This window comes from Bufo gargarizans, chromosome 8 (genome assembly GCF_014858855.1).
Source record: "Bufo gargarizans isolate SCDJY-AF-19 chromosome 8, ASM1485885v1, whole genome shotgun sequence".
NCBI lineage: Eukaryota > Metazoa > Chordata > Amphibia > Anura > Bufonidae > Bufo > Bufo gargarizans.
Genome location: NC_058087.1, coordinates 34,055,052 through 34,072,713, shown reverse-complemented (window position 1 = coordinate 34,072,713; position 17,662 = coordinate 34,055,052). Strand labels below are relative to the sequence as shown.

Sequence of the window (17,662 nt, the reverse complement as noted above, 5' to 3'; positions counted from 1 at the left end):
TTATTAATGCTGGGGCTGCTGTGGGGGACATTATTAATGCTGGGACTGCTGTGGGGGACATTATTAATGCTGGGGCTGCTGTGGGGGACATTATTAATGCTGGGGCTGCTGTGGGGGACATTATTAATGCTGGGGCTGCTGTGGGGGACATTATTAATGCTGGGGCTGCTGTGGGGGACATTATTAATGCTGGGACTGCTGTGGGGGACATTATTAATGCTGGGGCTGCTGTGGGGGACATTATTAATGCTGGGGCTGCTGTGGGGGACATTATTAATGCTGGGGCTGCTGTGGGGGACATTATTAATGCTGGGGCTGCTGTGGGGGACATTATTAATGCTGGGGCTGCTGTGGGGGACATTATTAATGCTGGGGGCTGCTGTGGGGCCATTATTAATGCTGGGGGCTGCTGTGGGGCCATTATTAATGCTCGGGCTGCTGTGGGGGACATTATTAATGCTGGGACTGCTGTGGGGGACATTATTAATGCTGGGGCTGCTGTGGGGGACATTATTAATGCTGGGGCTGCTGTGGGGGACATTATTAATGCTGGGGCTGCTGTGGGGGACATTATTAATGCTGGGGCTGCTGTGGGGGACATTATTAATGCTGGGGCTGCTGTGGGGGACATTATTAATGCTGGGGGCTGCTGTGGGGCCATTATTAATGCTGGGGGCTGCTGTGGGGCCATTATTAATGCTCGGGCTGCTGTGGGGGACATTATTAATGCTGGGGGCTGCTGTGGGGGCATTATTAATGCTGGGGGCTGCTGTGGGGGCATTATTAATGCTGGGGGCTGCTGTGGGGGCATTATTAATGCTGGGGGCTGCTGTGGGGGCATTATTAATGCTGGGGGCTGCTGTGGGGGCATTATTAATGCTGGGGGCTGCTGTGGGGGCATTATTAATGCTGGGGGCTGCTGTGGGGGCATTATTAATGCTGGGGGCTGCTGTGGGGGCATTATTAATGCTGGGGGCTGCTGTGGGGGCATTATTAATGCTGGGGGCTGCTGTGGGGGACATTATTAATGCTGGGGGCTGCTGTGGGGGCATTATTAATGCTGGGGGCTGCTGTGGGGACATTATTAATGCTGGGGCTGCTGTGGGGACATTATTAATGCTGGAGACCACTATGGGGGGCATTATTAATGCTGGGGCTGCTGTGGGGGCATTATTAATGCTGGGGCTGCTGTGGGGGCATTATTAATGCTGGGGCTGCTGTGGGGGCATTATTAATGCTGCGGGCTGCTATGGGGGCATTATTAATGCTGGGGGCCGCTATGGGGGACATTATTAATGATGGGGGCCGCTATGGGGGGGCATTATTAATGCTGGGGGCCACTATGGGGGGCATTATTAATGCTGGAGACCACTATGGGGGGCATTATTAATGCTGGGGGCTGCTATGGGGGACATTATTAATGATGGGGGCCGCTATGGGGGGGCATTATTAATGATGGGGGACATTGTGTGAGAATGATCCATTTTTTTTATTTTTTTTATCGGATATCTTTTATTATCAGTTTTTTAGTCATTTTTCATAACCACAACATGACATTATTTTGTAGACAGAAGACATATACATTATCAGTCATATATATTATATGCATTATACAACACATATCTACCATGACATGAATCTACATAGAAACACCGGTATCAAAGACACCTTCAATGTGATCACAAAAACCATCCAAACCCTACCAGAGCAGGACATATTTATACCAGCCTTTCTCCATCAACACTCCTGGGGTGTCGGCACCATACTACTTATTAGTAAACCATCCTCCAGCATCAATTTCCAGTTCCCTATATATCCATAGAGCATCACCATCCAGCTACACATACAGCCACACCTCGATTTCCAAGTAATCCAGTCACCAGCAGGCTTCAGTATATATCTCACACACACACTACCAACTGCGGCCTCCCCCCTCTCTCCTACATTCTCGGATTCTCTTCAGTATCATATGTATCCTCCATCTTCACTACACTCACCTAGTACACAGTAATTATCGATCCAGCTACCCCAGATCGCTTCAAATTTGGCCAGGCACTTTCTTTTTTGATAGACTTCCCTTTCTAATCTAATCACCACATTTAATCTAGCAACATACTCTGATATATCAGGGGGTATGGATTGGATCCACTTTGCTGCCAATGTTTTCCTAGCTTGATATAACATCCTCCCTTTTCCAGTAACTAGAACAGATTGCAGATTATTTTCTGGTATCAAGCCTAATATGCACAGTTTGGGATCTAATTTAAGATTAGCACTATATACCTTAATGATCCATTTTTTAATGGCCATTAAAAACAGCCAGACGACCAGAAAATGGACGCAAAATGCTTGTGAAAAGAGCGTTTCATGGCCATGTAGCCTAAGAGCTGGTAATCTGTGCCATAGTCTCCTCAGGACGGCAGGAACTGGGAACGTTATTTAAAAAAGGCTTAGATGAATGGCTTAAAATGAGATAGGATTAATGTAAATGTGTAGAAGTCTCGCCCTCCTTCTCTAAAATTCACATCCCCGTCCATCTCTTGGTTGAACTTCTTGGACTTGTGTCTTTTTTTCAACTGTATTACGGTCCCAATGTAATTATTTCACATTTGTCTTTCAGAGAAAACAAAGAACTTGCAGATCTCTCTCAGATGCACTCGTCGGGATGTGCTGCCATTGGATTGAGCCCTAACCTGATGGTAACTGGAGGGACTGCACTGTCCAGACCTTGGGTTCCAGACTCCACTTCACATTTGGCTGCACATCCCTGGTTATCTAGTGGAATTATGCCTTGTATGTGGCATGCTGATCACCCCTATGGTAAGTTAAAGAGCATCTGTCGCCAAAATGTGGAGCAATCATTCTAGAGTCATGTTATAACTACAGTATATAGTGCACTGGATGGCTGTGATTTTCGTCCAAGTATTATAGCAAAATTGTTGCTTAGTAATATTTTTCAGAGGTTTCACCTTTAATGAAGGAACAGACATATGTATGCGGAAAGCACATGGATGATTTGTGTCCTTTCTGCAAAAAGATAGAACTGTGGACCCATTGTAAATGGGTCTGCCAAAAATGCAGAAGCAACGACGACGGTGTCCGTATTTTGTGGATACACAATTTCCTGGCCGCAAAATGTATACGGTCGTGTGCGTGAGGCCTAAGCGTGTATAAATAGATAGCGGTCAGTCAGTGATGAGACCTCCCGCTGCTGAGCTCAGAATCTGCTGAGATTATAGTGAATAAAATACAAGTTGCACTGAATCTTTTCTCACAAAACTGTGGTCTGTTTGCTGCCTGCAGGTTGCACTGCATTTTCATGGTTGCCGTTTTTTCAACGTTTAGGGGGTCATTTATTAGGACCGGCGTTTTAGATGCCGGTCTGAATATCCCCTATAGCTGGCATTGGATACGCCAGAGTTATGAAGAGGCACAATTTTCTACGCCTAAAACAGGCATAGAAAATGGTAAATGAGACAGGCCTGCTGGCCCGTCCCCGCCTACGCCGTACCCCCTTTTTTACATCTGACATGAGTGGGGAAAAGATTACACCGCAGAAGACCATTGCGCCGCAATCTGCGCCAGAAATACCCCGTATTTGTTTAGTAAATGACCCCCTTAGTCTTGTCACACTCTTAAGAGTCATAACGTCTGTATTTTCCCATCGCTGTAGCTTTGTGAGGGCTTGTTATATGTAATATATTTTTTTTTGTGTGGTATGGAAAAAAAAACTAATTCTGATGTTATCTTTTTATGCCATATGATGTGCACTATAAATAAAATTTTATTTTCATTGTACAGATCATTACAAATGTGTATGTGTGTGTGTGTGTGTGTGTATATATATATCATTTTTTTTTTTTTTTTTTTATGTACTGGTGAACGGTTTTAAAATAAATAAAATTAAACATTCTTAATGAAAAAGGGATTTACTGTATTTTATTTTTTTTCTAATTCCTTGCTGCAGCTCTTTTTTTTTTTTCTAGCACATGTAATGCATAATCCTATAATACATAGTATTTAATAGTGCTCGATTAAAGGTGCCGCTGATCATCCGATGAAGAAGCAAAATGTGGTGAAATGATCGTTAGTGCAGATTCCCCAGTCATTGTTACTGGGCAGAAACAATGCAGCTGTATGAGGACGAGGAATCCTATTAGCCATCGCTCATCCTCATACTGTGGAGGAGATCGGTGCATGTAAGAGCTGCCCTTCATCTCCACTAACGAGCAGGTAATTATCGGGAAAAACACTTCCTTCCCAATAATTAGCTGCAGGTCAGAGCGTGTAAATCAGTCATTATGGGCAGATATCGATGGCAAACATGGTAACCCTTTGGAACCCTGCGATCACGGGTAAACAAAAAAGACAATTACATAAATTATAAAGATGTCAAACACAATAGCTAAGTGATTAATAATGTAACTTTATTATATGTAAAAATAAAGCAGTACATAAAATACATAAGTAGCACAGCGCAGCAAAGTACAATGAACAGATTCAGTAATCGCCCAGCTGTAGAAGGGTAAGGAGAGCAGTATGGTTCTACAACATCTGTTCAGATGAGCTTCCCTCCTGGTTTGTTCCTAATGGTCTCTTATGTTTAATTATGTATCACAATCATTGAAGAGTAAGAGTCTTATCAATCATTGTGTCTTATCCATCCCTGCAAGAGACACAGGGGTGTCTGCCAAGATATGTGTACGTGAAAGACTGGGGGTGGCTGTTTGCCGTCAGTTTCTGCTCACCTCTCATAATTTAATGGTTCACATTTAAATATATTGAGACATGAATTACAGTGTTAAAGTTTTCAGTTAAGAGCTTCTCACTGCCTCTTGTTACGAAGCGGATATGGAGCCGCTGTGTCACTTGAATAGATTTGGCTTCGGGCCACTCTTGAGGTCATTTTCTAATTGCCTTTCTCCCCTTTTCTTTATCCTTTAACCCCTATACAGGGATCAGGACTCAGGTGCAGGGGAACCACCAGACCACTACCCCTTATAGTAATCTCTGTTCAAGTGAAGGTCAAGAGACACTGGTGTGGAGCACAGAGCGATCCAATAAACTGTCCGAGGTCAGAATAGGCAGTTCAGGATCAGAACTGTGATCAGGCAGAGTTCAGGTCAGACAGCGAAGGTTCAAGTCTTGGAAACAGTTAGAAGTCGGTACACGGGCAGGCAAAAGTAGAAACGGTAGAACTTTGCAGATTGCTCAGGCACATTCCCACAGGGGAAGGTGCCTTAAGTACCCCAAGGTGGCCATCCATTGGCTGGGAAAGATTGGGGTGTATGCACGCCCTGTGAGCATAGCAGAAGCAGGCCTAAGCCTGCATGGAGGAGAGGGAAGCTGGCAGCAATATTCCAGCGGCCAGACCCTCAAGTTAGGAGGAGGGAAACGCCGAATGGTCCGAGCTTCTGGGACCCAACCCTAAACCAGCCATTCGCACCAGAAGGAGAGGAGCAATGGTGGGCACAGAATACTGACAGAACATAAACTTATTATCCTCCCAATGTGTATTTGGTAGAACTGAAATTCAAGCGACCATTATACACCAAGCCTAGCCTCAGATAATTTTCAAGGATGACCACCTCCCACCAGATCGTTACGTGAGACGTCAAGGGATTGTTTCACTTCAGCAAATGGCATCTATTATGAGAGAAAGTTACTACAAGGCACTTCTTAATGTATTGCGATTCTCCATATTGCTTCCTTTACTGGCTTGATTAATTTTTCCATCACATTATACACTGCTCTTTTCCAGGGGATACGACCACCCTGTAATCCAGCAGCAGTGGTTGTGCTTACACATTATAGGAAAAGGCCTCTCTGGTGGCCGGGACTGCGGGAGAGTGCATACGAAAAATTAATCAAGCCAGCAAAGGAAGCAATATGGACAATCACAATACATTAGGAAGTAGTAACTTTCTCTACACAATAAATGCTATTTTCTGAAGTGAGACAACCCCATTTATGGAATTGGTGAAATGCACTTATCAGTCTAGTATATAGGAACTTCAAAGTCTGGGAAAGGCAATTAAAGTAGATTTTTTTTGGAGGAGGGATAAAAACCCTGCCATTTACATGCTAATAATAGGAACTGCTAAGTCTGTGAAATCTTGCAATGCTTACTTGGAAAGAGAATTGTAGGCCTCTTTTTGGGGATTGCTGCTGAGGACGAGCATACTCATCCCATGTCATCACCAGATTAATCATACACCATGTGGGTACTTTTATCAAGGTCTGCGCTCTAGAATAATGGCTTCAAAAAGTTGCAACTTTTTTTATTTTGTCTTTTTTACATCATTTGCAACAAAAAGAATTGCTAAATTTAGCATGTTTACACCAATCTCTCCAGTTTTGAAAAGTAGAAGACTGTTGAGCTGATTAAAGCAAGATTTTTTTTAAAGTCGCCAAAAGTTGTGATTGTGCTCTAGTAAAGGGTTGTATATAGGGACATCTCAGGACAAAAGCTTTAGACTTAAAGGGATTGTACAAGAATGGAGGGGGAGGGGGGTGAAACCCGCCTCCTCCATTCTGCCAGACCTGCAAAGGGAAGACAACTTACCTGCTGTGTGGCGGTGTCTGGCTCCCCTTGCATCATGTTACCATTTGTCATGATGCAAGGGGAGCCGGACTCTGCTGCAGCCAGTGATTTGCTATGGCAATGTCTAACCGGATGCTGACATCGCTGGAGCCCAGCGAGCATTGCAGGTCTGTAGGAGAAGGAGTGGTGAGCCGGCACCCAGAAGTATGTTATTGTCCCTTTTGCAGGTCCAGCAGAATGGCGGGTTTGCGAAACTCTTCCACATCCCCTTTAAACATTGTGCAACATTTGATAAATTTTGCACAAATTATGGCAAAGGAGACTCCAATCGTGTCAATAATCTGTGTAGTATGGTGTTCTAAACAATTGACTTTCTTCTGTATTTTTTTTTTCCAGGTTTAGCTCATCCCACTCTTCACGAGGGAATAAACCCTTCAATTCCACCAGGAATAGCTGCATCATTGCCATCCGCTTACAGTTTTGCAAGAGAACCCCGCAGTGGCCAAATTGTGGTCATTCCAGCCGAACATATATCACATTTTGGTATGTAAAAGAAGAAAACTGTGAAGAGACACGTTTGACTGTTGTACCCATATTCTATTTTCAGAAATACACTGCTTCTCCTTGTTATTTTCTTAAAAAGCAAATCTTTAGATTGAAGCAAATCTTTTGTTTTGTCTTTATTGGATTTCTGAGATCTAAAACATTGGGCATGGGTTGGGGAAAAAAACTTGATTACTATTAATGATCATTTACTGTTCATGAGTCCTCCATGATGTTGCTGTGCTGAGATGACTCTCCTCCAACCAAGTAGGGAGAGGAAGAATAAATTGTAGCCTCCTCCAGCTCTTAAGTTTCTTACTGGATGCAGACCGCCTAGAGAGTCAACCGCATCGGGTGGGAATTCGTGGAGGACTCATGAAAAGGAAATTACTGGTAAGTGTAATCCTGTTTTCCTCCACGGCGGCATTATGCTGAGATATACCAGATAAATTGGTGTAAGTTTTGTATTTTTTACCGAGGCAAACAAATCTATCTGCAGGACGCCCTACTTGTCTGTTGGCTGACTGAATACTTGAGTATTTAGACTCCACTCACCTGGGCATAACGTCGCTCTGCTGAGGAAGTCCGCTTTTCTTTTCACACCTCATTTTAAATAAACAGCAGACAGAGACCTTACATGATTCCCTGCCCAGGGAACAGAAGATTCCCTTCCTGTAACAGAAGATTCATTGCCTCCCTGTGGTGGTTCAAATATGCAACTGCCGTCATACTCTCCGACTTTACTTGAACATCCTTCCCTGTCAATTCTGCCAAGAAAGATTTTAGGGCTTCCCAGACTGCGGTTAGTTCTCTCCGATTCGAGAACATTATTGTGTGGATTTTTGACCATTCTCCCTGAAACAAGAGATGATACCAGTGGGGGTCCAACCTCAAAAACTCACATCCATGGTGACTATCTCCAGGTCTTTAACCCTTTGGTTACTTAAGGGTTCATGAGTGAAATGGAGCCCACTTCACTGCCAGGATAAATGCTATAAAGGACTCTAAAAGGGGCATTGCCTGTCTGATTGAACAAGACTGCTGGCCCAAAAAAACTTCTTCACCTGAATATTTTTGACTTTTGGAATCCAAGATGATTGCTAGGAACACAATCTCTCGAGAGGGTTAAGGACTGGATTTTTTCTCATTTATTATCCATCCCAGATGCTATAATAACTGGCAGGTCAGAAGCACATTGTTTTTCAGAGTTGCCCACTTATGAGGAGATTATCTAAGTAGGGAATTATAACTACATTCAGTCTCCTCCAGTGAGCCACCACTTCCAGAAGAACTTTTGTATATACCCTGGGTTTTGAAGTGATTCAAAATGGAAGGACCTGAAACTGGAAGTGATGCACCACCAACGTCAGGGATGTCTGGTCTCTCTGGCAAAGAGGAACATGACGGCATCCTGTAATTCCAGAGATGTCATGAAGTCTCCTTTCACTGATTCCATCTTGAACCTCTCGTATTATATGGATTTGTTTAGTTCTTTCAGGTTCCGTTGGGCTTCTTTGTTTTTTTTTTTTTTTTTTTGTTTGTTTTTTACCAAAAACACCAGAGAGTAATAACCCTGTCCCCATTGATCTCGCAGGACTTGAGTTATTACCATTATTGACAATAAATCCAAAATGCCTATAGTTAAAGAAATGGAGAACTCTGCAGTGGTAGGGGAGGACAGATCTTAGAATCAACCGATTTAATGTGATTTTCCCCATTGTACAATGACATTTCTGAGCCTTCCTACCACTTGAATTTTGCTGCCATTGTTTAGGGGTTTCAGAGGTCTTTGTGTTGAACAAAAACCTTCTACTTTTCCCTTCTTTCTGGGATTTGGACAGAAAGAAACACCCCTTCTTATATTTCTGAAAAGGACATTTTCTCTTTCTGTCTACCTAGAAACCTAGAAAATACTTTTTGAATCGGAGGCCTTTTTCAAGATCCATTGGGTCTTTTTTTAAAGACCCCCCATAACCTCAAAAGGAAGAGCATTATAACTCTTGACTCTGCAAGAGATAGATCAACTATAGGACAACTAATAAGAATGGAGTCGTCCCCACCGTCTGCTCTTTATAGCTTTCTGTCTGGAACCTTGCATTCCCTTTTAATGGAAAAAATTTAGTTTTTTCCTCCACATAAAAATAAAAATCATTCTTTCTTTTTTTTCTAGGCCACTAAACCTTTCATCCAATAAATTCATATCAGTATGTACAGCTTTAATTAACTCTTTCGTGTCCATGGATGAAACTATGTAGAGATAAAAATAGGAAGAGTGGGACGCCACATGTCTGGTATCAGTTGTTTAGATGCGAGTTTAAGAGGCAAGAGTTACCAGATCGTATTGTGAGGAGTCACAACAATTGTAAATTGCACTGCTGGTTATTTAAAATCCCGACCAGTGGGCGGTTATCCAGGGCTGTGGCCGCGGTCCTCTGCGATGCTTGAAGCAATCGACAGGTTAAATAGCTGGTTGTAAAAAGTTGGTTCAGGATCTTTGAAGGCGCTGCCGGCACTTAGATAAGTAAAACATCAGGAGTGATGCCAGTAATAAAGGATGGTATTTTATTGTAGTTTAGTCTACGCGTTTTGTATCAAGTCCTGACGAAGAGGCTAATCCAGCCCTCGAAACGCGTAGACTAAACTACAATAAAATATCATCCTTTATTACTGGCATCACTCCTGATGTTTTACTTATCGGAGTCCCAGCAGCGCCTTCAAAGATCCTGAACCAACTTTTTACAACCAGCCATGGATGAAACTAAATATTTTTTATATTCAGAGTCAGAATGCGACTCCTGAAGCAAAAGTTTAGAATCGGAGAAAAAAAGATGCAGAACTACTTTGCTCCCCTTACATTTAGAGGCAGATGGTATAGACTCAGAGATTGCAAAATCTGCCAATGCTGACCGCATCTCCTGCCTAATCACATCTTTCATCTGTTCCTTCAAGGAAGGAACCAAATCTGTGACAATATTTGCAGTACATTTTTGACAAAGCTCAAGGTACTTTCACACTAGCGTTATTCTTTTCCAGTATTGAGTTCCGTCATACTTGACAATATTTATTCGGCCCACCAGTGACAGTGGCAGGTTTTCCCAGGCCTCGATTCTACGGGTGATATACTCCATGGTAGGAACCACATTCAATGGATAAAACTGACTGGGGTCTCTGTGTATCCGAATCCCCAAGTATACAAAGCTATCAACCACCTCTAATCGAGAAAGTGGGGAGACGTCTGTTCTTTCCACTTTGTCGACAAGGCACAGGCTGGACTTCGCCCAATTAACCCGGAGTCCCGAGTAGGTTTCCAAAGCTGTCTACCGTAACCAGGAGTGCCTCTAGGGAGGGACCAGGATCTGCCAAACATATCGTCTGCATACAACGATAACTTCTCTTGTATTCCTGCTATTGTCCATCCCTCTATCCGCATACTGTTATTGATCAATTGGGCAAGAGGTTCCATGATTAGGGCAAATGGCATAAGCGACAGGGGGCACCCTTGTCTGGTACCCCTATGTAGCCTAAAGGGACGTGACAGGTAGCCATTTACCCTTACTCTCGCCTTTGGGGCCTGCTATAGTAACTGCACCCGCCGTTTGAAACGCAGGGGAAATTTTAACCAGTTCAGTGTCTCCCACATGAACTGCCATTCAACAGAATCGAACGCTTTCTCATTGTCAAGGGAGGCTATCGCCCGGGCTCCCACATTCTCGTGTCTAACCTGCAGATTTGTGAATAACCTCCTGAGATTTATATCCGTGGTCTTACCCCGCATAAAGCCGGATTGATCGGGGTCTATCACCGAGAGTATAACAGCCAGAACTTTCGCTAAAATTTTTGTATCAATGTTCAGAAGGGGAATTGGTCTATATGAACTGCACTGGTCCGTGGGGCTTCCCAGGTTTGTGGATCACTACAATAGTCGCCTCCATGAAAGATGGGGGGGAGCCTATTGTATTCAAAAGCATATTCAAACAGTTTAATGAGCCGCGCACATTGCATGTCCTCAACTAGCTTGTACCACTCCAGAGGGAAGCCGTCCGGACCAGGGGATCTCCCGACTGCCATGCTCTCTATTGCAGTCTTCATCTCTCCCACCGTCACTGGGGAGGCCAAGTAGTTCCTGTCCGACTGGGAATAGCGGTGTGAGCGGAATGGCCTTCAGGAAACTCTGCAGGCCACTAATGGTAGGGGATGTTTTGGATTCATATAGATCAGAGTAATATCGGGCAAACTGATCACATATTTCTCCGGGCTCATTTATCTGAATTCTCTCTATACTAGTAATATATGAAACCACTGTTTGCGGCGTTTCAGTTTTTGCTAAATAGGCTAGTGCTCTCCCATTCTTGTCACCCTCCAAGAAAACAACCTATTTTTGGAATAAAAGCTTTTTCTGCGTATATTCCACTAAATGGAGGTTGAGGCGTCTTTGTGCTTCCACCCAATCCCTGCGTGCATCATCGCTCGGGTACTGAGTGTAAACTTCTTCCGCAAGCACTAGTTCTGCTTACAATCTAGCTCTAGTAATCCCAAGTTCTTTTCTATGTGTCGCTATAGCGTGAATAAGCGTGCCCCGCAAAACCGCATTGAAAGCCTCCCATTCAACACTAGGGTCTGATGGTCACTGTCTATTTGGGGGTGCAATCGGTTGGGTCAGGATCACAAGCAAGGGGGCATGATCCAAAATACCCCTTGGCAGGTATTCCACCTTAGTCATCATTGGCAAGAGGTCTCTAATAACAAAGACAAGGTCTATACGAGAGAGTGTAACAAATGATGCTGAGTAACATGAATACTGACGATCCCTAGGATGTATGTGTCTCCATCTCTCCATGGGCCTCTGCCCAGCTATTGAGGGATCTATTATGGGTTGCCTTGGGTTGGAGTATATCTGCAATCGGATCTAAGACAGCGTTATAATCACCCAACATAATTAGCGGGGCAGTCGGTAGGATCGCCACTTTTCCCATTATGTCGTCTAATACGCCTTGCTGAAATGGGGGAGGGATATCTAGCCCCACTATAACATAATCTGTTCCCCGCACCGCAGCAGAAACAATGACGTATCGGCCAGAGGAGGAACTGGAAAGGGAGCACTTTAGCTATAATCACGGAGACCCCTCTAGCATAGTTGCTATATACTTTGTAGTAGGCAGAACCCACCCACGGTCGTTTTAGAGGTAATATTTTCCGCCCTCTTAGGTGAGTCTCCTGCAGGATAACCACATCTGGGTTGTATCTCTTCAGATAGTTGAAGACAAGGGATCCTTTCACTTTGTCATTAAGCCCCCGGACATTCCAGGAGACAAACCTACAGGTGGCCATTCCAAAAGAGGAACCCTATGAAGCGACACAAGAGGACCCCAGAGTGCCCAGGCCAATCATACCCACATTCACTCCGCAAGACACAGGACATAGACGAACATAACAGATTAACCCATATCAGTATTTGAAATAACCCCGCACCCTGCCCAGACCCCCCCCAACTTATCTGAGCCTGGCATCCCAAACCGTCCATACGCTAACCTTCCCTTAGAAACACAGGGAGACACATAGAACATGGACAGTCACCAAGTCCTCGGTATTGTCGAATGAATCGAAGGGTCAACGAAGGTGTCCAGTCCATCTGAAGCTCCTCGCCCATAAATCGGCCATCCGTAGGGTGTGTAGTGTCACAGGTACTTGGGAACCCACGGATAATCGGCCTCTCTCGTGCAGCCAGTCGGATGCCTCTTCAGGGGTAGAAAATAATTTTGCAGATTCCCCATCCTGAACTCTGAGACACGAAGGATATAGCATAGCATACTTGAAGCCCGTCTCTCGTAGACGTGATCTCACCGCTGTAAACTTCCGCCTCTGGACCTCTGATGAGATATCTGGGTATAATGAGATTCTAGTGTTTTCAAACATTATCTCTTTCATCTGGCGAGCTGCTGCTAGTATAGTGTCTCGATCCCGATAATTCAGAACCTTCATAATAAACGGGCCTGCAGGAGCCCCTGGTGGTAAGGGCCTGGTGGGTATTCTGTGTGCCCGCTCCACAACAAAATTGGGGGACGGGTTGATCGGTCCAGACTTTGTGTAATGAGTTGCTCCGCAAAGTCCTCAGGTGATTGACCCTCAGCCCTTTCCGGAAGACCCAAAATGCGTATGTTATTGCGCCTATTTCGGTTTTCTGCATCTTCCACCTTCGCCTGCAATGTTTTCACCTGCTGGCCCTCCCCTTACATGGTTTTCTACTCCGTGCGCCACATCTTCCTCGTCTCCCAGTCGCCTCTCCACCTCTGCTGTTCTGCCTCGTACCTTATCAGTATCATGGCGGAGGCAGCTTAGATCTGCTTGAAGGTGATCTATTTTAGCTCTAAGTGCGAACTGGCAATTCGTAATGGCTGACATTATTTTACTCAGATCTATCTACACTTGGTCAATCGAACCACCCTCCCCTATCTCTTCTGTTTGGCTCATGACATCCACCAGCTCTTTAGAGGTAGTAGTGGAAGTGCCTGTCTTGCGGCCCATGTATTTGAGGTCTGAGATATAAAGTTGTAGGGGGTCCACTTCCCTTTCCCCTTTGCCTTAAATTACAGTAGATCTCAAGGGTGTCTCTCACCTTTCTTTTAGTCACCGTTCCAGACATCCAGCATATGCAGCAGTGCAGTAACTCCCCTCTCCTCTAACAGGGGGGTTCACGATGGCGGCGGCCACGTGCCCAGCTCGGTCCCCAGTATTGAATGTTGGAGAGACAGCAATTCAGAGGGACCTCCCGACAGCTTTCCCCTGTAGTACCGGAGCTCCAATGGTCTCTGAGGTGTAGCAGCAGCTCACAGGCAGTGCGCCCCTTCCTGAAGTCGCAGTGTGCAAGCGCAGGGCCGGCCTGATCTTTTTGACAAAGCTCAGGGTACTTTCACACTAGCGTTTTTCTTTCCGGCATTGAGTTCCGTCCTAGGGGCCCAATACCGGAAAAGAACTGATCAGGCATATCCCCCTGCATTCTGACTTAATACCGGAAATTAACTGATCAGGCATATCCCCCTGCATTCTGAACTGTCTTCAGTTCAGTCTTTTTATCTCCGTCCAAAATTCCGGAATACTTGCCGGAATGCCGGATCCGGCATTTTTTCCCATTGAAATGCATTAATGCTGGATCTGGCCCAGTGTATTCCGGCAAAACGGATCCTTTTTTGTGGTCTGCGCATGCTCAGACCGCAAAAAATGTAAAAATAAATAAATGCCGGTTCCGTTTTTCCGGATGACACCGGAGGGACAAATCTGGCATTTCAATGTATTTGTCAGATGGATCAGGATCCTGATCCGTCTGACAAATGCCATCAGTTTGCATACGTTTTGACACATCCGGCGAGGGAACTGCCTGCTGGAATCCTCTGCCGCAAGTGTGAAAGTACCCGAATATATTTAGTGTACACTGTATGTGGTAAAAAATTTATGTATATAAAATATATATATCAGTCCTGATCAAAAGTTTAAGACCACTTGAAAAATGGCAAAAAATCCTATTTAGCACGGCTGGATCTTAACAAGGTTCCAAGTAGAGCTTCAACATGCAACAAGAAGAAATGGGAGTGAGACAAAACATTTTTTGAGTATTCAATTTAATAAAAACAACAAATAAACTGAAAGAGGCTGTTTTTCAGCTGATCAAAAGTTTAGGACCACATGCCTTTAAAAGCCCAAATCTGTGCAAAGATGTGGATTCATTGTCATTCTCTGTCAGGTAGTCACACGTTGTGATGGAAAAGGCCAAAAAACTCTCCCTTTTTGAACGTGGTCGGGTTGTAGAACTGCATAAGCAGGATCTCTCACAGCGCGCCATCGCTGCTGAGGTGGGACGCAGTAAGACAGTCATTTGGAATTTCTTAACTGATCCTGAGGGTTATGGAACAAAAAAGTCAAGTGGAAGACCCAAAAAAATTTCACCAGCACTGAGCCGTAGAATCCAATTGGCTGTCCGTCAATACACTGGACGATCCTCGACCCAAATTAAGGCCCTTACTGGTGCTGACTGCAGCCCCATAACCATCAGACGGCATCTGAGACTGAAGGGCTTCAAAAGCAAAAAACGTCTTCAAAGACCTCGTCTCCTTGAACGCCACAGAACTGCTCGTTTGGACTTTGCAAGAGAGCACCAAACATGGGACATTCAAAGGTGGAAGAAAGTTTTATTCTCTGATGAGAAAAAATGTAACCTTGATGGTTTCCAACGTTACTGGCATGACAAGCAGATCCCACCTGAGATGTTTTCTACGCGCCACAGTGGAGGGGGCGCCATAATGGTCTGGGGTGCTTTTTTCTTCAGTGGAACAATGGAGCTTCAGGAAGTGCAGGGGCGTCAAATGGCCGCTGGCTATGTCCAGATGTTGCAGAGAGCATTCCTCATGACTGAGGGCCCTCGTCTGTGTGGTAACGACTGGGTTTTTCAACAGGACAACGTTACAGCACACAATGCCCACAGGACAAGGGACTTCTTCCAGGAGAACAACATCACTCTTTTGGCCCATCCTGCGTGTTCCCCTGATCTAAATCCAATTTAAAACCTTTGGGGATGGATGGCAAGGGAAGTTTACAAAAATGGACAACAGTTCCAGACAGTAGATGGCCTTTGTGCGGCCATCTTCACCACTTGGAGAAATGTTCCCACTCACCTCATGGAAACGCTTGCATCAAGCATGCTGAAACAATTTTTTGAAGTGATAAACAATAACGGCGGAGCTACTCATTACTGAGTTCATGTTTGGAAGTTGGATTTCTGTTTTGGGGGGGGGGTTTCGTTTTTTTTTGGAGGTGTGGTCCGAAACTTTTGATCATCTGAAAAACAGCCTGTTTCAGTTTATTCGTTGTTTTCATTAAATTGAATGCTCAAAAAATGTTTTGTCTCGCTCCCATTTCTTCTTGTTGCATGTTGAAGCTCTACTTGGAACCTTGTTAAGATCCAGCCATGCTAAATAGGATTTTTTTTGCCATTTTTCAAGTGGTCTTATATGGACTGTGTGTGTATGTATGTGTATATAGATAGATATATAATTTCTCGCTCATATCATTGGGGGACACAGGACCATGGGTATAGCTTGCTGCTGCCACTAGGAGGCGACACTAGGCTGAAAGCTGTTTGCTCCTCCCCTGCAGGCTATACCCCCTCCAGCCTGGAGAGAGCATATCAGTTTTTAGCTTAGTGTCGTAGGAGGCAGACCTCCCTGCTGTGCAGGGTGGCATTTCAATTTTTTATTTTTTATTTTTATTTTTTCAGATTCCGGATGGGGGTTCAGGGTCGCTTGCGTCCCTGCATCCCCGGGAGGCTGGCCGGTGTACCTCGTTCACCACCTTGCCCCCCCCCCAAGAAGGTAATGTGGACCAGGGCAGCCTGCTTCCCCTGCTTCCTGCTACAGGGTCATCCTCCCTTCAGCCCTCCTCTGCCCGGACCCCTGTCGCCTGGTGCCAGCGGTTTAAGGGTGACCCTGCTGGCGATTCAACTGAGGGTGAAGATCACAGATGAAGACAGGTGAGTGGATCTTCGCCCTCAGCGCCCCCCTCTATCCAGTCCCCCCCTCTCAGTTATCGTTCACGGGAGGAGTGCTTACAACGGACTTTTGCAGTAAGCCGACCAGCCTCCCAGGGCGACCTCCCAACTCCGTCCCCTCCACCGCGCGGCTTTATTCGCGCAACTTAGGCTTGTCAGCCTCCGCCACATCGGGCGGTCCAGCGCCTCCTGCTGTCCGCCGTCCGCTCCCGATTCCGCCGCTTACCTCGCCACTGCGCCGCGCACATTTTTCGGTGCGGTTGCAGTCGGCATTCAGGCACATCATACGCGATGATCAGGAAGGGGGCCTCCACGATCGGACATTGTGGGGAGGAGCATTAGGCGCGCTGGCCGCAGCTGCGGTCACGTGCACGGAGGGGGGCGGGCCGCGGTGTTCCCTCTTCATTCAGACTGCCGTTCCCGGGCTTGAGGGGGCGTGGTTTATTCTCCCGCCCTGCTACATCTTCCTGTTCCTTCCAGCGCAGCGTGGGTAGGACACAGGACCTGGGATCCCTCTCCGTTTTTTCTGGTAGGCGATAGATACCCCGTCCAGCAGGAAAGTTCTGACCATGTCTGACCCGGCCACTGACCCACCTCAGACTACCTGTAGGACCACTTACTATGCCTGTTCCGTGTGTTCAGCTAAATTCCCTCGGGGCCAGTCACTATCACTGTGCTCGGCTTGTCAGAAGCCTGCGCAGGGCAATCCCCCTAGAACACTGCAGCCCGCAGAAGCCTTAGATCACCCTGTTCAGGGGGAACCAGACTGGGCAAGGTCTCTGTCACGGGCAGTGGAGGACCTCTCTAAAATCTCCCATTCCACCCTTTCACTGTTGGGTCGTTTAGTGGAGAAATCGCCACCAGTGCAATCCGCACAACCGCATTGCACGCAAACCAGAGGCAGACCTCCTGGTAAGCGCCCCAGAGCAAGCAACCGTTCCTCCTCTGACGCCTCAGCATCCCCCCCTGCTCCTGGATCCCAGTCACAGGCGTCCTCCCTGTTAGGCGACGCACTGTCAGAGGGTGAGCTTGGGGATTCG

At 45.7% G+C, this 17,662-nt stretch overlaps 1 protein-coding gene across 2 annotated transcripts in view; it reads left to right on the top strand.

The window, feature by feature from the left end:
- The window catches only part of TNRC18 (trinucleotide repeat containing 18), a 149,077-nt gene that overhangs the window by 51,522 nt on the left and 79,893 nt on the right, over positions 1-17,662 (top strand). For both annotated transcript variants that reach the window (XM_044303212.1, XM_044303211.1), the window contains exons 6-7: positions 2,621-2,820; positions 6,941-7,087. In XM_044303212.1, the coding sequence (XP_044159147.1) occupies positions 2,621-2,820; positions 6,941-7,087 (347 nt within the window). The remainder of the gene's footprint in view (positions 1-2,620; positions 2,821-6,940; positions 7,088-17,662) is intronic.